At 48.4% G+C, this 24,595-nt stretch overlaps 2 protein-coding genes and 1 pseudogene across 8 annotated transcripts in view; 1 reads left to right on the forward strand and 2 right to left on the reverse strand.

The window, feature by feature from the left end:
• The window catches only part of PRC1 (protein regulator of cytokinesis 1), a 32,489-nt gene extending 18,904 nt beyond the window's left edge, over positions 1-13,585 (forward strand). Inside the window, exons 8-15 of one of the 6 annotated variants that reach the window (XM_075557996.1) lie at positions 4,053-4,189; positions 7,221-7,316; positions 8,196-8,342; positions 8,554-8,664; positions 9,855-9,965; positions 10,523-10,699; positions 11,017-11,058; positions 12,468-13,585. In XM_075557996.1, coding sequence (XP_075414111.1) covers positions 4,053-4,189; positions 7,221-7,316; positions 8,196-8,342; positions 8,554-8,664; positions 9,855-9,965; positions 10,523-10,699; positions 11,017-11,058; positions 12,468-12,539 — 893 coding nt within the window. In that variant the 3' untranslated portion in view covers positions 12,540-13,585. The remainder of the gene's footprint in view (positions 1-4,052; positions 4,190-7,220; positions 7,317-8,195; positions 8,343-8,553; positions 8,665-9,854; positions 9,966-10,522; positions 10,700-11,016; positions 11,059-12,467) is intronic. The other 5 variants (XM_075557997.1, XM_075558000.1, XM_075558001.1 and 2 more) reach the window with 5 other exon arrangements.
• On the reverse strand, positions 56-190 carry LOC142457443 (U2 spliceosomal RNA; annotated as a pseudogene).
• A 3,191-nt stretch (positions 13,586-16,776) lies between the features above and the next one.
• Positions 16,777-24,578, reverse strand: RCCD1 (RCC1 domain containing 1). 2 transcript variants are annotated; one of them, XM_075558002.1, is made up of 9 exons: positions 24,299-24,578; positions 24,065-24,152; positions 21,568-21,786; positions 21,103-21,478; positions 20,905-21,026; positions 19,849-19,944; positions 19,430-19,600; positions 17,495-17,524; positions 16,781-17,099 (listed from the first exon to the last, which is right to left on the reverse strand). In XM_075558002.1, the coding sequence occupies exons 3-9, from the start codon at positions 21,740-21,742 to the stop codon at positions 16,948-16,950; spliced, it is 1,122 nt and encodes a 373-aa protein (XP_075414117.1). In that variant the 5' UTR covers positions 21,743-21,786; positions 24,065-24,152; positions 24,299-24,578; the 3' UTR covers positions 16,781-16,947. The 2 variants fall into 2 exon arrangements, with proteins under 2 accessions (XP_075414118.1, XP_075414117.1); XM_075558003.1 differs by lacking the exon at positions 19,849-19,944 and having other exon boundaries at positions 16,777-17,099.
• Between the last annotated feature and the right edge of the window lie 17 nt (positions 24,579-24,595).

Here is a 24,595-nt window from a genome sequence, read left to right on the forward strand (position 1 = left end):
TGACTTAATGTATTCAGTTTTCTTTCCTTTTTTTTTTTTTTTCTAAGAGTCCCCAAGGGGGTACACCGTTCCTGGAAGTACTGCAATACCAGGTTGATGCATGGAGTGGACGGAGAAAGCTCCTATTCCATCTCCTGCCCCCCAAATCCAAATACTACACTTGATCTTAGCTAAAAGGCCGAGAAGCGATTAATGTATTCAGTTTTCTTTTGTCCATGACTTCAGTCCTCAGAGGCGTGCTGTTTCTTTGCTGTCAGTACATTAGAAGGTTGGGGGCCCATCTGTCACTCGGACCCAGTATTGAGACATTCACAGGTCTATTGTGGCATGTGGACACTTCTGGGTCTGTGAATTCATGTCGTGCTCCATATGTAGCGCTTGCGAGTATCGGGGTCTAGGATGTACTGTTTGTGCTGTGGGAAGGCAGGAAGAGGTGGCTCATAATTATGAGCTTTAGGTAATAAGAATCTTAACATTTATCAGGCATATGTTGTATGTACAGGAGCCCCGTTGGTACATTGGGTTAAGCATTGGCTGGCTAACCACAAAGTCGGCAGTTCAAGCCGTCCTTGCCTCAGCATGGGAAAAAGATGAAGCAGTCTGCTTCTGTAATGATTTATAGCTTTGAAAACCCGATAGAGCAGTTTTATTGTGTCCTACGGGTTGCTATGAATCAGAATTGACTCAGTCGTTATGCGTTTTTGCCATGAATAGTTCTTTGTATTTATGTTCATTTAATCCACATAATAATCTTATAAAGTAGTTATGTTACCAGATATCATCCCCATTTTACAGATCCGGAACTGAGGCATAGAGGTGTAAGTAATTTGCCCCATATATATAAGCTGTATGCCTTTTTGAAGTAGTTTCAGGGTTGGAACCACAACACGTTACGTAAGGCAAACTGGCTAAGATTATATAATTGTAGGAATAAGTAAGATGTGGTGACGACAGAACTTAAATTTTTATTCTTTGGGGCACATGTGCTGAAACCCATCTTTAAACTTTAGGCCTCCTGAAACTCTGAACAACTGCATGTGTATGAAAGTGCAGTTGTGTGCGTTTTCCTGTGATAAAAGATTCATAGCTTTCTGGTGAATTCCCAAAAAGATACCATGGACCAGAAGAGGTGAAGAGCCACCTTTAGATTTACCAAAAAGTTGAAAATAACAAGAGAGTTGCTGCCTTCCTCACTCACAGGGCTTCTTCTCTTTGACATAGAACCATGGTTCATTAACTGAAGTTAATATTGATTGCAATATGGTTAACTAATCTATACACCTTATTCAAATTTTGCTAGCTTTGTTACTGATGTTCTTTTTCTGGCCCAGGATCCACTCCAGGGTCCCACATTGCTCTGTTAATAGGTCCTCAGTTTTTTGTTTCTTTCACGACCTTGACGTTTCTCCAAGTATTGAGCAGTTTTTGTAGATGGTCTTTCAGTGTGGGTCATCTCATGTTTTCTTACCATGAATTGAGCTTACATGATTTTTTTGTCATTTTATGGGGCTCTTACAGATCTTATCACAATCCATACATGGTGTTAAGCACATTTGTACATATGTTGCCATCATTTTCAAAACATTTTCTTTCTACTTGAACCCTTGGCATCAGCTCTCCCCCCCCCCACGAACCCTTGATAAATTATAAATTTTTACTTTCATATCTTACACTGCCTTCACTCTGGTTTCTGTTGTTCTTCCCTTCAGGTGTGGGGGCAGGTGTGTGTCTATCATTGCCATCAGTTCCCCTTATCTCCTCCTCCTCCCCCCCCAACCTTCCACCTACCCTCATGGAATCGCTACTCCCATTACTGTCCTGGATTCCATGTGTTGACAACTCTTATCTGTACCAGTGTACGTGCTCTAAAGGCAGACCTGGGGTCATGATAGTGAGGGGGAAAGAGGGAAAAGCCTTAAAGAACCAGAGGAATGTTGTGTGTTTCATCCATGCTACACTGCACCCTGGCTGACTCGTCCCCTCCTTGTGACCCTTCTGTGAGGGGATGTCCAATTGTCTATAGATGGGTTTGGGGTCTCCACTGAACCCCCCTTGTTTCCATCAATATGATTGTTTTGGGCCTTCTGATATCTGATCCCGTCAACACCTCTTGATCACAGGGGTTAATGTGCTTCTTCTATTGGCCTTTGTTGCTTCCCTGCTACATGGCTGCTTATTTAACTTCAAGCCTTAAAGACCCTACACGATATATCTTTTGATAGCCGGGCTCCGTCAGCTTTCTTCACCACATTTGCTTATGCACCCTTTTTGTTTTCAGTCATGTTGGGAAGATGAGCATCACAGAATGCCAGGTTGTTCGAACAAAATGTTCTTGCGTTGAGGGAGGACTTGAGTAGAGGCCCCATGTCTGTCTGCTACCTTAATACTTAACATATAAAATATGTACCTAGACCTATATCCCTGTCATTATATATTAATCTATTTACACACATATATACATGCCTTTGTTTATACGTCTGTACATGTCTTTTGCCTTCTAGCTCTTTCCTCTATTTCCTTTTGCTTTCATTCCCCCTACTATCATGTTCCACATTCATCCGGTTTTCAGTAATTCTCTGCTACATTGCGCTTGATCAGACCCCACCAGGCATTCTATGCCCTCCTCACCATCGATTTTAGCTGTCTTGTCCCTTTGTCCCTGGGTTTTTGGCTCCCCCCTCCTTTCCCCCACCTCCTCCTCTCCCATGTCATACTCTCCCCCTCCACACCGCATGCCCCCCCGGCCCCCCCCCCCCTGCCCAAACCATCGGTCTTGTTGTTTCCTCCTTGGGATTGTAAGCATTCCTACCTATTTTACATAGATGGTGGGTGGGAGGAGAGTCTATAAATAGTTCCAGGTCTGTTTGCTAGCAGGTCTGGTGAGATGCCACGCCCAGCCTCCTGAGTCAGAGGTCTGTTTTGGGGATTCCTTGGGGACATCCTTGCTTTGTTCCCCTTGCTGCTCTGTTGTGCTCCCTTCGTGTTTCACCCCAGTGTGTGTGTGTGGGGGGGGGGGGGCGGAGTCAGCTCATGCTATTTTTTTTTAAGATTACCACAGAGATGATCATCACAGCATTGTCAATTCTAGTAATAACTTTATTTACTTCGATAAGGTGGTGCCTTCTAGTTTTCTCCACCATAGTTAGCATCTTTCCCCTTGTAATTAAGTATCTTGTGGGAAGCTACACATTTAAAAAAGAGTTTCATGTGCCAATTCTCATACTAAACTCAGTCATTTTCTCATCCATCCATGATATATTTCTGCTAAAGTTAATTTTGGGTGTCTAATGGCAGCTCGAAGTTACCACTTATTCTTGGTAAGGAAGAGCTGCCCCTTCGCCCATGTGGGTCCACGGGTGTTTATGCTGTGGGTTCCACTGGTTGTTGCTCAGATGCACTCTCCCATCTCTGACCGTGCACTGGGTCTCCTACAAGCCCTCGTCAGTGCCGGGGCCCTTCCACTGCTTTCTGGAACAGGAAAGTGTTCCCGCTCACTTTGGATTCTTTCTATTCTATAATCAACTTTCCTCCAAGGAGTCGTGACTCTTACTGAGCACTGATATGTAAATTTCAAGATGTAGGTGCTAGGTGTCTTCATTGTGACTCTGGTGTCATTGCTTCCAGGCTCTGAACTGAGAGAGCGAGCTAGGAAATCCATGTGGCTGCCAACACCTGTGCATCCCTCTGGGACATGCCAGTCGGTGATTGTTTCTGCACCTCTCATCTTTGTGTAATTCTTGATAACCTCCTATTTTAGTTCAGTCCATCACCACAAAATTCATTCTAGCCTTTTTCTCTTCCCGACGTGCAAGTTTTCTGACGGTGAGAACCCAGGCTCCCGCGATCCAAAATCTATCTGAGAGGGCTTCACAAAGTTCAGGGAAAATTAAATGAAAAGATAATGAAATTTCCCTTGAGCCGTTTGAAGTGCTCTCACACACTTACTTATTCATGTGTCATTTTTATTATGAAGAAAAATACCTTGGGGGGGTGTAAATTGGGATACTAAATATTAGTGGAATACTTAAAACTTAAGGACCTATCTATTGCAGAGGACTACACAGAAAATCTGCTGCAGCTCCATGACGCTGAGGTTGTACGGTTAAGAGAATACTATGAAGTTCACAAGGAACTCTTTGAAGGTGTTCAGAAGTGGGAAGAGAGCTGGAAGCTTTTCCTAGAGTTTGAGGTACAGTCCTGGTTTTTCCCAGTCTGTTTTTGTTTTCTCTGGAGTGAAATGAGGTGTCATGAAAGTATGCCTCGTGCCAAATGAGAGTGCCATGCCCTTTGCTCTTCACCAGGTTCCTAAAATCCTGGCTTGATCATTCAGTCTCTTTGAAATGTGCCAGCCCATATGTATTTGTTGAGATAGATGCAGGCGGGGGGGGGGGGGATAAAATGAATGGCTTGTTGAAATAAGATAACAGTTTCTAGCATAAAGGGAGCCCAGAGGGAGGCAGCCATGTGCCCTGGTACACCACCTGCTGCCTTCGGTCAACAGGGTCCCAGGCTTTCCTAGCTGTTGACCTCATCTTACCTCGAAGGTGGTGGCAATGAAATGGCACGGACTCTTTAGAGCACCTCTGTTTATGTGCCAAGTCAGCTGCTAGAGAGTTGGAGAACTGCTGCTCCGGATAAATTCTGGGTTTGAATACTGCAAAACCGGCATGGGGCCATCCATGTATGACTTCCTGATTTCATAAGGGGCAGGAGGAGAATCACTTGCCCAAGGCCGGTTCCATCAGGTAGAGATCAGAAGTACATTTACCCTCTAACCTTTACCCTCTTCTTATACCAACCATCCCTCCCGTGGCACTCTTAATTCTCTGCTGGGTCCCATCATTTATTGCCGTGACCATACAGAACTGACAGACAGTACTCACAATTATGGAGGCTTCTAGGGAAGTCAGCAGGTTGTGTTCAGGATTAGAACAGCAGTTCTTTGATCAGGAGCACCTCTTCTCAGTCGTGCTTGTAGACCCACCTGTTTCCTGTCCTAGATCCCTTGCCACACAGTCCCTTGGCTTCGCCTTGCTTAGGCAAGTGTTAGAAGTCTCCTTTAGCACCGATAAATGCCCAAGGGCACCCCACTCTACTAGCCAGTCTCCTTCCCAAAGGCACTCAGCTTTCCTTGTTTAGTGGACCTGGAAGCCTACTGCTCTCTCACGCTCTGAGCCAGCGTTGCCTCTCCCTCCACCTCTTCACACAGGGATCTCAGGCCCAAAGGATACCCTCTGCCCCTGGCTCTTCTTTCTGAAGGTTACGAGAGCCCCCATTCTTGCATCTGAGAGGACTCGCTATTTCCTGTGGAATGGCAAAGCCTACCAGTCCCTACCTTAGAGCCCCATACACCTTATTTGCATGCTCCCACTCAGTTCACTCAGTTATCTGGTGTGAGTTCCTAAGACTGACTAGCAGGAGCCATGCCAAGTAATTGACCCTTGCCACAATTAGATCTTAGGGCTGGAGCTAGGATGAGGCAGCAGAGGAAGCGAGGGCTCCACATGGCGGCCCCCATTCCTTCTCAACTTCATGCCAGCCCTGTCAGCTCCAAGTGGCCTTCAGAGAATCAACCACTAGTTCAACCACGCTGGGAAACTAGGACTCGGAAGTAGACCAGGCTGAAATCTCACCACTACTTAAGAGCAGGTGTCCTAGCCTTCCGAGGATCCCTACTTTCAGACAAAAGTAAGGGATGTGTAGTCGGTGCCAGGTACAGAGCCAAGTTGAGCTGCAAGGATTTAGGAAAAAACGAGAATTGAGTCACTATCCTCCCTAGTTTGTATTTTATAGGCAGTGACCACAACACCAGTCTTTAACAGAAATAGAATTTTTTTACAAGTTTGTTAAGATTCTTTCTAAACTTTTCTAATTGCCCACCTCTATTTTTAGTATATACTCAATTTATATTTATAAATAACATGTTTGGTTGTATGATAGTTCTTAATAAAAGAACAATATCCATGCACACACAAACCCTAGAAAAGTTGAAAAGGAGACACTTAATATTTTATACTGGGAAAAAAACCTACTTGTCCATTTTGTGAGGGTTGTCAAGTAAAGTACTTTGTGAGTTAGTTTAAGCAGGTATCTATAAATCCCGTCAGTATGCTGAGTTCAACTCATGGCTACCCCAAGAGATGGTGTGGAACTGCACCATAGAGTCTTCCAGGCTAGGGTGGGCATTTAAACTATACTCTGCCCCATTTTGCCAGGAGTGCAGGAGCAAGTCGAGGGGCCAGCAGCACCCCTCGGGTATAGACCTCTGGATACTTGGCATCCTACAACGTGACAGCCCAAATCGTCTGCCCTTCACCCAAGGAAAGGAACTGGCGACATTGTGCGTGAAATAGTCAAACCTGCCACCCTCCTTTCTTTTGGTTCAAAAAGATAAACTTTTCCTGCCTTCCAGTGGATGATTTTACCTCTTTTTAAAAATAATTTTATTGGGGGCTCGTACAAATCTTATCACAATCCATACATACATAGGTTGTATCAAGCTCATTTGTACAGTTGTTGCCCTCATCATTCTCAAAACATTTTCTTTCTACTTGGAGCCCTTGGTACCAGCTCATTTCCTGCCCCCGCCCCCCATTTCTCCCACCCCCTCTCCCTCATAAACCCTTGTTAATTTATAAATTACTGATTTTTCATGTCTTACACTGACCGATGTCTCTCTTCACCCACTTTTCTGTTGTCTGTCCCCCAGGGAGGGGGTTATATGTAGATCCTTGTGATCAGTTCCCCCTTCTCCCCCCACCTTCCCCTTCTGGTATCACAACTCTCATTATTGGTCCTAAGGTAAGGTGACCAGACATCCCGCTTTTGGCGGACAGTCCCGATTTTTAACAATTTTTCCCACATCCTGCGGTGTTTTTAAGAAGTCCCGATTTTTTGAAAGAATGCACAACAAACTAGGGTTTTGGGCTGCCATGTGGCTATTTCGCCACGATGTGAGTTTTATCAATGGTGTCCCGCTTTACCAATGTTAAAATCTGGTCACCTTATTCCGAAGGGGTTTATCAGAATGATTTTTCTTTTTGCCAAATAAAATATGAAATGGTATTTCCCTTCCCTGGAATATGTGCATCCTATTCCCTTGCCTCAGATTTCAAACGTCTCTAAATGAATGTGGGAGGGAAAGCCGACCCTTCCTCATGATAGCCGTGGCTGCCTGACTATCCTGGATCTTAACCTAATAAAACGTGTTTTTTTGACAGAGAAAGGCTTCAGATCCAGCCCGATTTACAAACCGTGGGGGAAACCTTTTAAAAGAGGAAAAACAACGTGCCAAGCTTCAGAAAACACTCCCTAAGGTAGTATTGTTGCTGAGCCGTTCATTACTTTTGATTGTTTTCCCCTAACAGCCCTCTCTTCCAAAGATTAGACTGGGATTGTAACTATTTACGGTGCCTCCCTGGTGTGGGCACAACTGACTATCCAGCCAACTTTTGAGAAAGTGCTGTGAACTCCGTGCTACTCTATAACCTCTGTTTTATTAATAATAGTAGCATTTACTGAGCTACGTGCTGCTATTTTAAAGTGCTTTTCATGTATTCATTCATTCTCACAGCATCCTTGTGAGGTTATTTCCATTTTTCCAGGTGAAGAAACGGAAGCATTGAGAAATAACTACCCATCTTTAAATAGCCAATAAGAACCAGATTCCGTATTAGAATTCAGGTAGTCCAATTCAGTAGCCCATGATCTTAATGTTAATGTGCACTGCCTAGCTTAAGAGCCCTGGTGGTTTAGTGGTTATGTGTTTGTTAGGTTGCTAACTGCAAGGTCAACAGTTCAAAACCACCAGCTAGCTGCTCCTAAAAATGAGGTATTCTGCGCTCATAAACAGTTACAGTCTCAGAAATCCACAGGGGCATTTCTGCCCTGTCCCATAGGATCACTTTAAGTTGGAATTGACCCGTTGGCACTGAGTTTGGGTTTTTTTAATAGTGCTTCACTGGTGAACAAAACTAATGGGCAGAATCACTCATCTTTTGCCACCACCATGTGTGTTGGGAGTGAAACATTTTTAGGATTCGATTTCTCACCACTCTTGTTATCCTTGTGGGTCCAGTTAGCCGAAGCCAAGCTCATGATGCTCTGAAAGGGAAGGAGTAATTCTTTAATAGAATTCTTTGACTCAGCGTCACCCCAAAGAACTGACGTCATTAACCTGTTGTGTCTGATCTCAGCTGGAAGAAGAGTTGAAGGCACGGATTGAAATGTGGGAGAAGGAGCATTCACAGGCATTCGTGGTGAATGGACAGAAATTCATGGAATACGTGATGGAACAATGGGAGATGCATCGGTTAGAGAAAGAGAAAGCCAAGCAGGAAAGGGTAAGTGTGAACACAGCACAAATTGGGAAGAGGAGAAGGCAGTAACTTGAGTAGCCTAGTCTCGACCAGGAATCGGAATGAATTAAAAAGCCAGTAGTCAGTTTAGCTCTGCATACAGAAACTTGGCCCTAGATTTCTGGCCTTGCTCTGCACTGGCCCTAGATCTGCTCTCACTGAGGTTGACCATTGTCGGATCTGACTTTTCACACAGCAACTGAAGAATAAGAAGCAGACAGAGGCGGAGATGCTCTACGGCAGTGCTCCCCGAACGCCCAACAAGCGGCGAGGACTGGCACCCTGCACACCAGGCAAAGTTCGGAAGGTAGACGCAGGCTTTGCGAGCCACTGTTACAAGGGACTGTGGAGGCCGAGCTTCCAGTACAGGAAAGATGGGCAGAGGCGTTTTGCCTTTCCTGCCTGCGTCCTTTGAAAGTGTGACTGGGGGCAGGGAGGTAGTTCTGTGCGGTGCTCGAGAGCAGCAGCCCCGCAGGGCCAGCTGTGACGTGCGCTGGTTGTGAGGAGGACCAGTCAGAGCCGAACTGCTCTGAGGATGGAAACTTCTCTAATTCCAACAAGCAACCACGGTGCTGTATGAAGGGAAGGTTGCATGTTTAGTAAATGCTTGCTCTTTTGTGCCTCGTAAGAAAACCCCACATATTATTCGATAGCGTATCAGGGGTTTCAAAGAGTTGGGAAAATGGAACTGAAAGAGAGTGGCTTTTTTCCGAGTTTTTTGAAGTCATCTCATAGTGCCTGTTTTGCCTCCCTATCGAATAGTTGGCTTTTCCCGGTTTTAAATTCACTTAGAATTTATTTTCCCCATTCAAAAAATTTTCGTAAAAATTTTTTTCTTGCATCATTTATGAGTAAACCTGACCCTTGGACAAGTGCTGATGGACATATACGCCGTGATCACCATAGTCCAGATGACGAGCATGCGCTCACCCTTGAGTTTCCTCAGCTCCTTGCAACCATGAATCTGCACTCTGACTGTAAACGGGATAGTTTGCATTCCTGAAGTTTGTTCCTTTGTCAGGCTTCCCTCATTTGGCACATTTCTTGAGATGCTCTGTTTCGTATGATGAAAGGTAACACTTTACTACTGAGTGCTGACCCGTTCCCCTGTTGATGTGTCCATTTCTTTACTGCTGCAGAGGGAAGGGGCTGTACACATAGATGACTGTGTATTGCCGTGCACTGTTCTCCTGGTCAGCTACCCAAGAGTAGAGTGCCGGTGTCATAAGATTGGGGTCTGTTTGACCCCTGAGATACAAAGTAGCAGACCCAGTTTACAGTTCCATCCCCTGGATATAAATTGGATGCTTTTTTTTTAAGTGTTTACAGGGTTCCTTAAAGCTATGCAATATTAAACACAGCAGGCTCTTTTCCACGAAATTCATTTTTCTTGGACTGCCTCCCTCATCCAGTTCTCTGTAGAATAGAGATAGGCTAACAGAATTGCCAAGAATGTGGAAAATGAGGTCTCACCAGTAACCTATCTGTTGTTCTTAGCTGAACACTACCACCATATCCAATGCTACAGCCAACAGTACCATTCGTCCTGCCGTAGGGGGAACGGTCTACCGCTCCCCTGTGTCACGACTTCCACCATCTGGCAGCAAGGTTAGTATGCTCCCTGAGCATGGCTTGTCCTAAAGCCACCCAAAGGCCCACCTACTCATTGCTTTTGCTATGATGTCTGGATTCTGTTATAATTGACCGATACAAGCTAATCACTCATTGATAGTTCAAATGCTAAATGAAAGACAGAAGAGAGTGGTCAAGTGTGGGCCACCCTGGCACCTGGGAAGGGCTGTGCTGTGACTGGGAAGTGAGGCTCGGGTGCGGGGTGGGAGACTCAGGTCAGAGCTTAGACTTCAATTGGTGCCGAACTAGCTCCCTGCATGTGGGCTCCAACGCGGTGCCGCCGACACCAGATCACTAGACGGTCCGGTGCTCATAGATGGGAAGGGGAGAGTTCGTGCTAAAACATGTTCAAAGTCTAAATTATGTTTAGACTTAGTTTAAGGTAGGTGTCCTGTTGATCCTTAAAAATTCACACATACTTGTAAACCAGTAATCCAGGATTACATAGATGTGGTTAGCAGCCTCCGACCATTCTGGAGTGTTTTTAATGCAATCCTCAGGTTAATACATTGGTCTCTTATGTTTCTCTGCAGCCAGTAGTCAGTGCCACGTGTTCGGGGAAAAAGACTCCCCGTCCCGGCAGGTATGGAGCCAACAAGGAGAACCTGGAGCTCAATGGCAGCTTCCTGAGCGGTGGGTACCCCGACTCGACCCCCCTCCAGCGCAACTTCAGCATTAATTCTGTTGCCAGCACCTATTCTGAGTTTGCGGTAATTCACCTTTCTAAATATCTACCAGTCTCTGGGAAACACACAGTTGGGGCAGGGTGGGTATCTTCCCAGGGGCACCCAGACAATGAGTTGCGATGCTGACCGAGGGGGCTGAGAATCCCTTTCCTGCCTTGACCGTGGTGGGGGTGGAAGTAGCCGAGGGGAGTGAGTAGGAAGAAATCTACAACCAGACCTGCAATGTGGATCCTTCTGCTTATGATATACCACTCCCTGGCTGCAGGAGACAGCCTCTCTAATGCCACCCTGGTGCTCTCTTGATGGAGTTCTCGGTAATTGTCTTAATTCTTTGTTCTTAGAAGGATCCGTCCCTCTCTGACAGCTCTACTGTTGGGCTTCAGGTCGGTATGGCAACCTTGCATGTCCCGTGTCCCTTTTCCAAACTGATCTGTCAACTGCTGGCTTCATTCCCACCTGGGTAAAGGGCTACACTAACCAATAACCTCAACTGCATTATACAACTGTTTTACAAAGACACAGGGAATTCCTTTCAAGCACCACAAAAATACTATCGGATATAAGTCCCTGCAAGCTAACCTGCTGATTAACAAGAACACGTTCATACTGGAATTGGATTCTCAGCCCCACTAAAGCAAGCAGAATTCATCAGCTCCCTAATTGTAACACCTGTGGCCTGCAATGTGCTGGAAGTAATGAAGGTGTCATTGGGGGGGGGGGGGGGAGCCTTGGCTGTGTGTTACCTATGATGTGGCTCTTGCCCTGCGTGCTGATTATTTCCTGGAGTACATTCCTTAACTAACCCACTGGCTGAATTGCCAACCTCCTGTCTCAACTAACTCTAGTGCTCCATTCCTTGCCTTCCCTACTTCTACCACATTGAGCTGGGAAGCCCTGGAAGAAGAAAGCCATTTTCCCCAGAGGCTCTCCAACTCCCAGTATCTACCTTCACTAAACAATGCCCTGACCAACCTGTGCTCTTCCTTGGAGACCTTACTGAGCTGAGAGGACCCTCACCCAGAGCACTCCTTCTCGTTGCTGCAGTGACAGGGAAAATGGTACAGATGCCCAAGGCTTATGCCTGCTTTGAACCCTGGAGCTAGCCCTCTATTCTGACCCTTTTTCCAAATTACATGGCAGCAGTTCTAGAAGTGGGTATGAGTCACTCTGGCTAGCTGATTGCCGGGCAATGGGCCCCAGCTTTCTCTTTTGCTTATGTGGCCAAGTCCTGCCTTATCCATTGCAAATGTGTCTGCTGGTCTCTGGACCTGCTTATGCCTGCTCTGGTTGTTGGACTCCACCAGGCAACAGCACAGCCAGTAGACCGGCCTCCACTAACAACTCTGTCCCCGGTTTAGTCATGCCTCCTTACCTTCTGCTTCTCTACCATGTGCTCCAGCATGAGATCTCATCACCAGCAGGCTCCAAGGCCCTCCGCCCCAGGGATTGGTAGATATATGGTCCGGCCTGTCTGGTTACTTCAAGGGCTCAAGAGACCAAAGCTTATGACTTAACCAGCTTCAGTGTAGCCTTGCCAAACAGAAGGGATGTCCTTTCTGTGAGGTGGATGGGCTGAGGTAAGACACGTGCACATGCACACATGCTGTCTGTACTAATAGAATGGTGTGCACAGAACCTCCTCTGCTCCTAACAAACCTTATGCCTGGACTGAGGAGCTCTGTTTTCAAGAAGAGCCCTCGGGGGCCCTTCTGCTCACACTGAACCGAACTTAGAAGGGCGGGTCCTGCAAATTGGAGCAGTGCTACCACTGATCATGTTTCTTTTTCAACAGCGAGAACTTTCAAAGGCTTCCAAATCTGATGCTACTTCTCGAATCCTCAATTCAACCAACATCCAGTCTTGAGAAGCCCTCATCAGCCAGCTAGCTGTGGCTTCCTGTGCCTAATTGCATGGGGTGGCTGTAATGCTTCACTTTAGGTTCCTTTGAAACCCTGGATGATTCCGCTGCCATGGGTCTAACTCACATGAATAGTTGTTACAGATGGAGTCCCACTGTGGACTTGGCCAGTCTCAGACTTGGAGGGCTTTTGTTCCGACTCAGAAATACATTTAAACTTAGTTTATAGCAGTAAGTGCAAATTTTAGCATGAGACCTAATTTCTATACCCCATAAATTCATTTGCTAAAGCACAATTAAGGGCTTATTTCACCATTGTCTAAGAAAATGACTGTTATGCTCATCCTTGTGGTTATGGGGCATGAAGTAATTCTGCCTATACAATTGTCGTTAGCAATTAACATCTTTGTTTAGGGATGTTCATCTAGTGCTGTAGCTGTTAGCTTTGCTCTCATCTGAAGGCCTGTCCTCACCACCCAGGGCAGCGTGTGTGTGTGTGTGTGTGTGAGAGAGAGAGAGAGAGAGGGAGAGGGAGGTAGTTGAGGTGGCCTGACCGACTGCCAAAGAAGTGACAGGGAGGCTGGGAACACCTTTGCTAGACTGTACAGTTGTGTTACTAAGTGCAATGCTCTCGATGGGGGTATGTCTATGTGAACACGTGTGCTTCTCAACTCCCGGGGCCAGCGCCCTCCTCTCGGCTCTTCTGCCATTGCCAGCCCCATGGGAGACTGGGTGGGTTGGGCTATCTGTCGTGGAGATCTGGAACTTTGCACACGTCACTACTAGGGAGTTGTTCCTGGTGTAGCTCCCACGATGAGGCGCCTTCTTTATCTACCCCGTCCATCACTACTGCTCTCCTCAAAGCACTATTATTTATTCTTGCTCTGCCTGCCTGCACGCACCAGTACTACTGTCAGCACACTAAATTCTCACACTTCGCAGTGTGGACGTGGTCTGTGTTAGCCATGCTGTCTAGTCATTTGTATATATATGTCTTGTTTTTTAAATATGTTCTTAAAAATAAATTTACAAGGTGTATACTTAAAATTCAAGACGTGTTGTGGCTTTGTTTTCCTTTTCTCCCAAATCATTTTTGGTTTGGTATGTTGAAAACGAGACTAACGGGTGTTTAAGAAATTATTAAGACTAGAGACACAGTGCAGGAATTGTGCCTGGTCTGACACCCCCCCAACACCCTGGGGTGACACACAAAGGGAGCACAACAGAGCAGCAAGGAGAGCAGTGAAAATAGACTTTTGAGGGGCCAGGGGGCCAGGGCTTGGCACCTCATCACACCTGGTCCGAAAACATAAGGGTCAGCAGAGAGACCTGGAAACTTTATAGGCGCGTTTTTTCTTCTCCCCATGTCTGTCTATATAAGGTAGGCAGGATTGTGTACTATTGCTGTTTGTCATAACAGTTTTTACATTTTGTCAGGCTGACTTTTTTTTGAGCAGCCTAATTGAAGGGTAATTGGCATTTAAATTGTACCTTTTGATACACTTTATCAAAATATACATACCGTGAAACCATTCACAAATCAGTGAATACATTTATCAAATCCCAAAATTGCTTGCCTTTTTAAAATGATGCCGCTTTCTCACCTGACTGGCGTCTCTGTCACAGTGGGTAGAGTTGTACTCGCTAGACTTTTCATGTGAGACTTACACAGCATGTATTCCTGGCTCTGACTTGTTCACGATTTTTAAAATTCTACCTGTATCCATAGTTCGTTCCTTTATATTCCTGGGTAGTAATCCATTCGGTCTGTGGGTATATCAGTCTGTTTATTCACCTCTCCTGGACATTGCACTCATTTCTAGTTTTTGGCTATTTAACACAAATAAAGCGCAGTGAACATTCTTGGACGTTACTTTTTCTTTAGGGTAAGTAGGGAGGGGCGTGCCGCCTCCCGTGTGGTAGGTGTAAGTTGAGCTTTCGGAAGTGAACTTGCCACTGCACCTGAGGTTTGCCGCTTCCCCACATCCTCTCCAACATGTGGCCTTCGGATCATGGCTGTTCTACTGGCCGTGCGGTCTTTCTCTTTCCGGTTTCGTCAACCACCCCGGTGGTACGAAGGTTCTTAGTTGTCACCAGCCAGCCACCTCACAGGAGAAAGATGTGGCGGTGGGTGTCAAGGAAGATTTGTCTCTGAAACGTTACAGGACAGACAGTAAGGTCTCTGAGTCTGCTTGACAAGTTTCAGAATCACTAATGGCACCAAACATCTTTTTCTGTTTACCCTATTTCTTCCTTTTTGGGTCAGATGGGTCTCTTCAACTCTTAGCCTTTTAAAAATTGGCCTGTATTCTTGAGAATTCTCTATATATTCTAGAATCTAGATAAAAACAATTGCCGTGGGCTCAGTCCATTTGATGGCAACTTGATGGGTGTCGGAGCACTCCACAGGGTCCTCAACTGTTGATTTTTGTGGATGCAGAAGGGTTTTGCCCCAGGTTGTCCCCAAAAATATGTGCCAAATCCAAACGCTGTGAGCAACAAAATGACAGTACACTTTGAGGTCAACATCAGCTGCTTAGAGGTTACCTCCCTGAGGGTAACCATCTAGAGCAATCAGACTAGTCTGTCCCACCCTAAGCAGGGCCCACTCCCTTCTGATAAGGAGAGCCAAGACAAGGTCCAGCCCACTCAACCATGACCAAGGTTAGGCTGACACCTTGAGTCTAGGACCCACCCATATTGTCATGTGTACCCCTAATTCGCTCCCCTTTCTATTGCATTACACCCTAGCTCATCCCCTTCCTGTGACACATTTGCCTATTGTACAACCCCTTCCCATGATGTATGTGGTTACCTGTCATCAGGGGCATGCACACCCCTAAGTATATATATAAGCCTTGGTTACAAATGTACTCCCTCTCATCTCCCACCTCCCAATAGACCACCAAGAGGGGTGAGCGTGCTACCATAAACTGTGTCTATTTTATCTTCTCTCCTACCTTACCTATTCTCTATCACTATAATCTTTACATATCGCCATACAATTGCACCTCCCCCTCTCCCCCCCCCCCACGATTGTCAGAGGCTAGTTACTCTCTAACAGTTTCATAATTAGATCTCCACCCTTTCTTCTGAGTGGACTTGAATCTTAGCCTTTAGGTTAGCCGTTTGGTGCACTAACCGTTTGTTCCACTCAACCCACTGCCACTGAGGTGACCCTACAGGGCAGAGTGGAGCTGCTTCCTTGGGTTTCCAAGACGAATCCTTGTGGGACCAAACAGCCTCATCTTTGTGCCTCGCAGTGGTTAGTGGGGTTGAACAGCTAACGTTAACATTTCATTAGCAGCCCACTACAGGGCTATTTTTAGGTTTCATATGTGACTCGATCCAATGAGTGTGTAACAAAAGGTACAGCTTCATGTTCATGTTTTTTGCACACAGACATCCACTTGTCCAACACCATCTTCTCCACTGTATTATCTTTGCATCCTTGTTAAAAATCAGTTATCCATCTATGAGTAGGTTTGTTGCTGGGTCCTTCCTGTTTCATTGATCTATCCTGTTATGACCAACACCATTATTGGTTACTGTAAATTTATAATACTTAAAATTGGGTAATGTGATTACCAAGTCCAAAGTTGTAAAAATTTACTGCTGTTTTCTTCAGTTTTGTGATTTCTTCTAAAACCCATTCATTCATCAGTGTGGTATGTTATCAACTTATTTCTTATGGCTTCCAGTTTGGCCCAGAGACTACACTGCTTAGAGTTACTGTACAGCAAGTCTACTAGTGATGATCTCACGCAGCTGTTAAAATGGGAATATTTGAGTGTCTCAGACAGTTTCGGCAGATAGAGTATTGTTGGTTGTTTTTCCTTTCGGCACCCTAAATAAGTCACCCTGCATGCTCTAAATCCGCAGGGAATCCAACCAGTCCTCAATGTGGATGGACCTTACAATATTAGCCTAAAGAAACTAGACACACTATTTCCTTAACATTCAAAAGCAGAGAAATCAAACCATAATGTATAAGGATATAGGGAAAGGTGATGGAATTACGAATTGAAACAGAGAAGTGACTGAGGAAAGGAAATAACCTCTAGTAGTTCCCAATTTGGACTGCACATCAGCCTCAGCTGGTGGCAGCGCCAGCTGTGGACACTGCCAGTGTGGCGGCTCCTCCCATGGCTCCCTGCACAGTCTGGGTGGTGCCGCAGCAGCCGCTGTCCAGGAGCTCTCCAGGTGCTGACTGAGGAGGGGAAAGGGGCTGGAATGTGTGTACCTTGGCTGTGTGAGTTTCACAGTGTACACCTTGCAATTTCATATACATTTATTTTACGCACTTGTCTATACATCTTATAACTAAGCCACACACGCACGCATGCAGTTCACTCCAGCCTGAGTTCGGGTTAGGCTTTCTTGTGCAGCCACCGGGCCGCACGCAGAGGCTTGATCAGCTCTTCCCTTTCTCCACAGCGTACACATAGGTATTCCAGGGGCCGCAGGTCACCGCCTGTACTTGGAGCTGCTTATCTACAAAGTATTCCACACGGCAGGGGCGATCCAGGCTGCTCGTGCCCTTGTGGCCAAGCTGTCCGTATTTACCTAAAATGAGGGGAGCCCCTTTGCCACTCTCCCTGGGCCTTGCTGCCTTTCCCCTCTGAGAAGTGAAGACAGCTGCCTACTAGAGGGCTGCTGCTTCACCTCCCACCCTGCTCCTGATGCCATGAGGTTTCGGAGGGCGGCAGATGCCCCTCCAGATCTCCCTTGACCCAAGCTGAGATGCTCAGAGCAGGGATGCTTAGTTTATCTTCCTCCAGTGCCAGACCCCAAAGAGGTTTCATAATGCTGCCTAATAAACATTCCCTGGAGACAATCTCCAGGAAGGACTGCTACCATCTGATCTCTGACCTGTCCCCCGACCCTGGGAGGGAGCGCACAGCCCTCCTGAGGCCCCTGCTGCCACTGGTCTTGCCACCACCACGCAAAGGTTTACTTACCCCAGCCCCAGGTGTACAGCTCCCCCGTTCCTACAACCAAAAGGGCAGGGAGAAAGCAGTCTCTTCAGTAAGCAGTGTTGGGAAAGGGGATTTCCACAATTTAGAAAAAGGAAGCTGTAGCTATGCGTACATCAACCACACAAAAAAATGGATGAAGGATTTAAATGTGAAACCATAAAATTCTTGGAAAAATCAAGGACAGTGCTGTTAGTCCTAACTCTTAACAATGGATTATCTACTTCAGAGCAAGAATGCAAACACCAAAAGACAAATACATGAAACCTCAGAAACAGTCCGAAATTGGTTCTTTACCAAAAAGTGGGAAGACATTGGAAAACCTGGACAGAGTCTGAAAATATGGAGAACTCAAAATGATAGTCCCTACCGGTAAGCTAGGGACTGATGGGACCCCCAAGACTGGCCCTTAGTCACTCTTCAGGCACAGAACTGAACTCACTCCTGACCATGCCCATGTTAGAATAATCAACCAGCTCAGGTCAGAAGGGCAGCAGGTACCCAGCGACAGATCAAAGCACGAGGAGAGGACAAACAGAAACAGGACCTGGAAGGTGAATGAGTGCTATATAGTAAGTGGATTGCAATGGAGGAGTTGAAATATAATGGGTTTGAATAGCTGAGTGTACGACTGATGATCTGCTCTGTAAACCCTTCCCCTAATTCACAAAAAATTAAAAAGTACTTAATTGTGATAAGAGTTGTACGAGCCCCCAATAAAACAGATTTTAAAAAATAAATTAAAAAAAATGCTTTCCACTTCTGTTAGTACTCCTAGTTGAGTTACTGAGTGCTTGCAAGCCAGTGTGCGTGGCAAAATTAGTCTCTAGCTGCCTGGAGCAACAGAAGCAGGAGAATCCGGACATGGAGGTGTGGCTCATTACGACCACCAACAGCTGCCTCGTTTGCCAAAAGACTGGACGGCGTGGTGGCGCCTGGCCACCATGACTGACCATTTTGATAAAAAGCTCAACAGGAGAGTCCTGTTCAGAGAGGAGAAAATGCCGAACAGACTTAAATGCTCATGAAACCCAGCCTTTCTAGAGCCACGAAGGCTGGCTGAGCCCCGACAGCTATTGCCCTGAGATATTCTTTAACTCTTAAACAAAAAAATAGCCCAATGTCTCCTTGAAATCACATAGTTTAGCTTCCCTAGTAAAGAATGTCTGCCTTGAGCAGCCTGCTCTTTTAAGCCCTATTTGTGAGCTGAATTTGACAAGAGCCACTTGAAAGATCAGCTAGGACACGGAGGGGGTGGTGAGTTGATGGTGACGGAGGAGAACGTTGGAAAAGGAAGGTGACGGGGACTGCACACAAAACTGTCAATGAACTAGCTGCAGAAAGTGAGGGCGCGCGGTTTGCTATGTATGTTGTCGCAGTAGCGAGTTAAAGCCAAGCGGGTGGCAGCGGCACTCATGCTCTCTTGCTAAGGCATTTGTCTTGCCTGGTCTGGCACCACTGGCAGCCAGCAGCATCACAATCACCACCTCACGAGAGCTGCTTGGCAGAGAACAATATTGTCCTCTTTTTAACGCTTGGTATGGTGAAGGAGCCAGACAGGAAAGGAAGTTGACCCTCCCAGAGCCCACCTGGTAAGCCCACATTACATGCCTCTGAATTCAAGGGTTTTAAAAGTTAGAGTGGGTCAGACAGGGCTGGTGCTGTGGGGAACGCATCTGCCTGTGTGTGGAGCTGGGACGAGAGGAGGAGGAGCCTGGGCCGGCCAGGCTGGCAGGTAATGGCCAGAGCCCACTGGAAGGCACGGTGGTTTCATTTGCTGAGTGAGGCAACTACTGAGGATGTGTCAAAGTTGCTTCAGGTCAGGTTTTAAGTTGATCCCGCCCTTTTCCTCAGCCAGCAGCCCACAGCAAGGGGCGTGACTACCCCCCCATCCTGAAGCTGCTCGTCCGGCCCACTCACGAGTCACTACAGCAGTGTGTCGGGACCCACAGCTGGCCTTGACCACAGTTGAGTCCAGGGGAAGGTCTAGTAACGCCGGGAAGGGCTGCACAGAGATGAAGGGAGCAGGAGTTCTGTCCTCAGTCCTGGCGGCTCCTGTCACTTCAGAACCATCCCGGGCCAGCCCAGTGGCTTCAGAGAGAGCAGAAGTTAGGATGATGATGATGATGGGAAACACTAATTGAGCATGAGCCTAAACCTTCATTGAATACTTCGCCCCAGCGCTCCACCCCCCTCTCTACAGGAAGTGCTGGAGGAGATGGCTTTGCAGCAGATAGTGCTGGGACCAGCAACGGCTCCCCATAAAGGTCTCAAAGATGCACACTAGCACCCAGGAACCAAGACGGAGTTGCAGAAACGTGGGAGTGAAGGGTCCTCACCTGCTGCAACTGCCTTCCCTTCCTCCGCCAGGCTCCTCGTGGGCAGGGCCAGCTGCCCTGATTCATTCCAGCCCCAGATATAAATGTCCCCCGTCTCTGAAAAAGCGACAAAGGGAACCCATTCCACAGACTCAACCCCTCCCCGCCTCCTAAGGCCCCTGCATCTGTCCATGCCCCTCTGCCTGCTGCACCCAGGCACCCTGAGGCACCTAATGCCTGCAGCCACGCCAAGTTAGGCTCCTGCCCATCCTCTCAAGGGCCCCCTTTAAGCCTCTTTAACAGGAGGACATCTGTTTCCATTCTTCCAATACTTTTTAGTTTTTTATGGTCAGAGTAACAGCCTATTGCTAAGAACGTACTAAGAGCTGATCGTTTCTGTAAGGCACATATTCGGTGTCACTTGTCGGCACTTTTCTAATCAGGCAATCTTCAAGCGGCACAATACCCCCATTCGATTCCGAGGAAACCAAGGTTAGGATTAAGTACCCCGAGAAGGCCACAAGGGGGCAAGGGTGCTAACAGGAACCCAAGAGGCTGCTTTGAAGTCAGTGCCCCAGCTGCTAGCCCCGGACTGAAGGGCCCAACCTCTCCTGGGGCCTTGGATGTAAGACCCCGCCTGGGGCTGTTTCCCGCCCAGAGGCTCTAGGGTCTGCTGGTGCAGTCTCACTGCATGATGATAGGAGGCTTCTTAAGCTCTCTGGTGATTGCACGTGGTGCCAGGTGGCCTGCTCTCAGCTCACTCCCAGCAGTGCCCCCTCTCTGTGAGGGAACAGCCCACCGCCTAGGAAACAGCTGTGCTTGGATTGCCCGTCTAGCGGTAAATAAATACCACACCCCTAACCCGCACCGCGGCCTCCAGTTGTGGTCGCTCCAGAGGCTCACGCACCACAGCATGCCTGTCCGCCACTGGCCACTCATCAGGTCCCCCTGGGCAACTGCCACCTTTCTTCTCCATGCCCTAGGGTCACGGAGTTCAAATCGGGCAGCAGGGCTTAATGTCGCTCATCAGCACGGGAAGGGAAGGGGAAGAGGTCTGAGAAGTGCTGGGTCACTCACCACTCACACACACGGAATGCCAGCCTCCAGCCGCCACCTCAGCCATGGGCAGGCCCTGCAGCGCCTCCAGCAGCCTTGGCTCCTGCTCTGCCTCCAGGGTCCCATGGCCGAGCTGTCCATGCCTGAGCAGGGAGACCCGAGTCACCTACCGCCCCGTCAAGCTGGGCGACCCTCCCCTTCCTTCCCAGTCCCACTCACCTGCCGCTGCCCCAGGAGAACACCTGGCCCGTGGCGCCCAGCAGCACGGCGTGCTCGGCGCCCAGCTCCAGGCGGCGCGCGCGCAGCTCCGGGGCCAGAGGCCGGTAGAAGGGCGGGCGCGGGCTCACGTAGGCGCAGGCGCCGGGCAGCAGGGGCAGCGCCCCAGCCTGGGCCTCCCCGGCCGGCCCTGGTGTCCCCGCCGCGTCGGGCGCCACGGCGTGAGTCCAGAGGGGCTCCCCGCACAGTGCCGAAGGGGGCGACCAGGCCTGCAGCTGCGGTCCGCGCCGCACCACGAGCAGCGCCTCCGAGGCCCACGCGTCCCCGCAGCCCCGCGCAGCGCCGCGCGCCGCGCCCGACAGGTGGGTGCCGCCTCCGCCTGCAGCAGGAGAGGACGGGCGGGGCAGCAGGTGGGGGGCGTGCGGACCTGGGCGTGGCCAGGAGGGGGGCAGACCGGGGGTGGCTTACGGGTCACGAGAGCGGTGTAGCTCCAGCTGGCGCTCACGCGGCAGATGTCCACGCCGGCGCACGGGGCCTCCAGCGGCTCCGGGCTGTGCACCTGCCGCCCGCACCCGGAGCCCAGGGCCTGCCCGAAGCCGCAGAAGCCGAAGCCGAACCACGCTCCGGACCCCTCCACGGCCATGTCCCGGCAGTGCCTTTTGCTGGCCCGTCTGGCTGGGGTGGGTCCTGGGATCAAGGAGATTCGGGTTGCGAAGCCTGTGTGTGAGCCTCGGACCTTCCGGGAGTGGCAGCTGCCTTGTCTATACATTGGGGAAAATACAACCTCCTAACCACCAAGCCGAAACCACCCCTTTGAGGTCTAGTGGATTGGGACATCCGTTTATGCCATGGTTACAGAGAACCGAGCTTCGTCGGGTGTTGGTGGCAGTAATTCTCACTGGGGCAGATGGCCAGGCCTTTCTTCCACGGCTGCCAGGTGGGTTTCAGTTGTGGTGGAGGGCAAACCATTAGTACCATCGGGGTACCATCTCTTAACAACAGGGGCAGCCAGTATCCAGCTCCACAAAGTCGCTGAGCTTGAGGTCTTAGAGATTTAGGAAGAACACGGAACTGCCTGGAGTATGGCACGGAATGAGTGACATTCCCTGTCATCCCCGCTGGTTCAGTCAGCACCAAGTGGACATGAGATATTTTAAGTAGCCTGGGTTCTGAGACCCCTGCCCGGCTCCAATTTCCCTCTAATCTGGCTCATTTCATGTAATCTGGGGAACTAACTCAAGCTGATCTCACAAGCACATAATTCAGATGGAGACAGATGGAGAGCTGAACTTGACTCCCTCTGATTTCATACACAGTGGAACATTTGGGAGGCAGTACCCTTACAGGTACTTGGCTTGCTAAAAGTAGAAAGCACTTATGGATGAAGGTCAAAGACGACTTTCCATATAGGTGATGCACCTCAATGTAAAGGAAAGGGAAATCCCCCTAACTGGACCAGTAAACAACACCATGGGAAAAAGACTGAAGAAAATGTTTTCCCCCTGGAGAAAAGATTGAAGTCCCAATGACTTCATTTTACTAAATGACTTCAATTTACTTGGATCCACAATCAATGCTCATGGAAGCGGCAGTCAAGAAAATCAATCCAGTGACTTATTGCACTGGGCAAAATAAAGTATTGCAAAGAACAAAAATGTCACTCTGAGGACTAAGGGGTGCCTGGCCTATTTTCAGTGACTTTATATGCATGCAAAAGTTGGACAACGAATAAGGAAGTCTAAAGAGTTGATGCTTGTGAATTATGACATTGGCAAACAATATAGAATATATCATGGCATGCCAGAAAAAGGAACCAATCCGTCCTGGAGGAATTATACAACAGCTGGAACATTCCTTAGAAGTGATGGTAGAGAAGGATAGCATGCTTAGTGGGCGGTCAACAAAAGAGAAGTAGAACCTTAATAACATGATTGACACAGTGGCAGCAACAATGGGCTCAAACATAGCAACTGTGAGGATGGAGCAGGCCCAGATGGATAGGGTTGCTATGAGTCAGAACCAACTGGATAGCACCTAACGGCAAGAAGCCCCGGTGTCGCTGTGGAGTAAGCACTGGACTGCTAATGGCAGCGTAGGGACTTCAAACTCATCTACCGGTTCATGAGAGAAAGATGGGGCCTTCCCTCACTTGCTGCCTTTGAGTCAGCTCTGACTCAGCGGCCCTACAGGACTGAGTAGGATTCCCTCTCTGAGTGTCTGAGATTGCAGCTCTTTATAGTAGAGAGGCTTGCCGTTTCCAACGTGCTCACCTTGATATCATCACTTAATCTCTGAATCCAATTTCAGTTTTAAAAGGAGAGTTGATTGCATCCATCTCTTAGGATTTTTTGTACTAAATGCATATAATACATTCAGTACTAGCAGGAACTATAGTAAACACGCAGGCTTAATTAGTTTATTAAATGCAGTATTTAAGAGTTGACAGGATGACCGTTGTTGCTAATTATTTATAACCACGGAGGGGGGCGGTGGGGGGGTGTCCCTGAGTCTTACAAAGAGTTAACCTACCTGGCTACTGGCTGGCTGGAGGTTGAAGTCCACCCAGAGGCCTCAGAATTAAGGCCTGGTGATCGATCTACTTCTGAAAACCCTGGGCACAGTTCTACTCGGACCCACAGGGTGATAATACGGTGAAATCGACTGGATAGCAACTGTTTTACATAAACTTCAAAAGCACCATATCCAGCCATTTCATCTTCCAAGAAGCCATTTTTCCTGGCCAGGAGCGGCCGGTGCCTGCCTCGATGGAGGTCACCCTTTAATTGGGAGAAAAAACCAATCTGGTGGTTATAATAGATAGCAATGCTACTTTCTCCAAACACCATTTTCGGCACGATAGGGATTTCATAGTACTTCCATGCCTTTGAAGCCTGATCTCTCCTTGACCACAATCGGGCCTCCTAATCCCTTCCGGGTCCATTACCATCCCAGGGCAGTTGCTGACCTTGTGCCCTTCTCAGGTGAGTCCTTCCGGTGGGTTAATCCCGCAGAAACGACGACGCGCAAAGCTGCCGGCCGCGTTGGCACCCTGACTGACACGTGAAGGAAATTTCAAGTTTGAAGGAGCCGCCCAGGGCGAGGCGGCCCACAGGCTGCGGTCACCTCCCTCAAGCCAATCACCGGGGAGGGCGGTGACGTCAGCGGCTGGGAGGCGGGGCAGCTTCAGAACTGTGCTCACCTGCTTCCGGTCCCGTGGCGGGCTTCCGGTCCCAGCTCAGTCCTTCAAGGTTCGGGGCCCGCGGTGGGACTGTGAAAATGGGGCGAAGCCTCTGGTGCGCGTGCTTCCGACGCAGGTGGGCCGATTGCTCCCCGCCCCCGCAGGCACCCGGGGGCCACGGAGCTCGGCTCCACCGACGTTCGTTTGAAGTGGAACCCCGAGCTTTGCCGAGAGCCAGCCCCTGACGAGGTCGCGGCCATTCCCCCAGCTTGGAACGGTCGTTGCTGCCCTCCCCCCCGCCCCCGTGTCCAAACAGGA

This window comes from Tenrec ecaudatus, chromosome 9 (assembly GCF_050624435.1).
Source record: "Tenrec ecaudatus isolate mTenEca1 chromosome 9, mTenEca1.hap1, whole genome shotgun sequence".
Lineage (NCBI taxonomy): Eukaryota > Metazoa > Chordata > Mammalia > Afrosoricida > Tenrecidae > Tenrec > Tenrec ecaudatus.

What these genes read in the sequence shown, in the direction of transcription:
- RCCD1 (XM_075558002.1), bottom strand. Translation starts at nt 21,742, where the DNA reads ATGGCCGTGGAGGGGTCCGGAGCGTGGTTCGGCTTCGGCTTCTGCGGC. An exon ending in TTCTCCTGGGGCAGCGGCAG is followed by an intron (nt 21,027 to 21,102) that starts GTGAGTGGGACT and finishes CTCCCTGCTCAG; the next exon opens with GCATGGACAGCTCGGCCATG. An exon ending in GCATTCCGTGTGTGTGAGTG is followed by an intron (nt 19,945 to 20,904) that starts GTGAGTGACCCA and finishes TCGCTTTTTCAG; the next exon opens with AGACGGGGGACATTTATATC.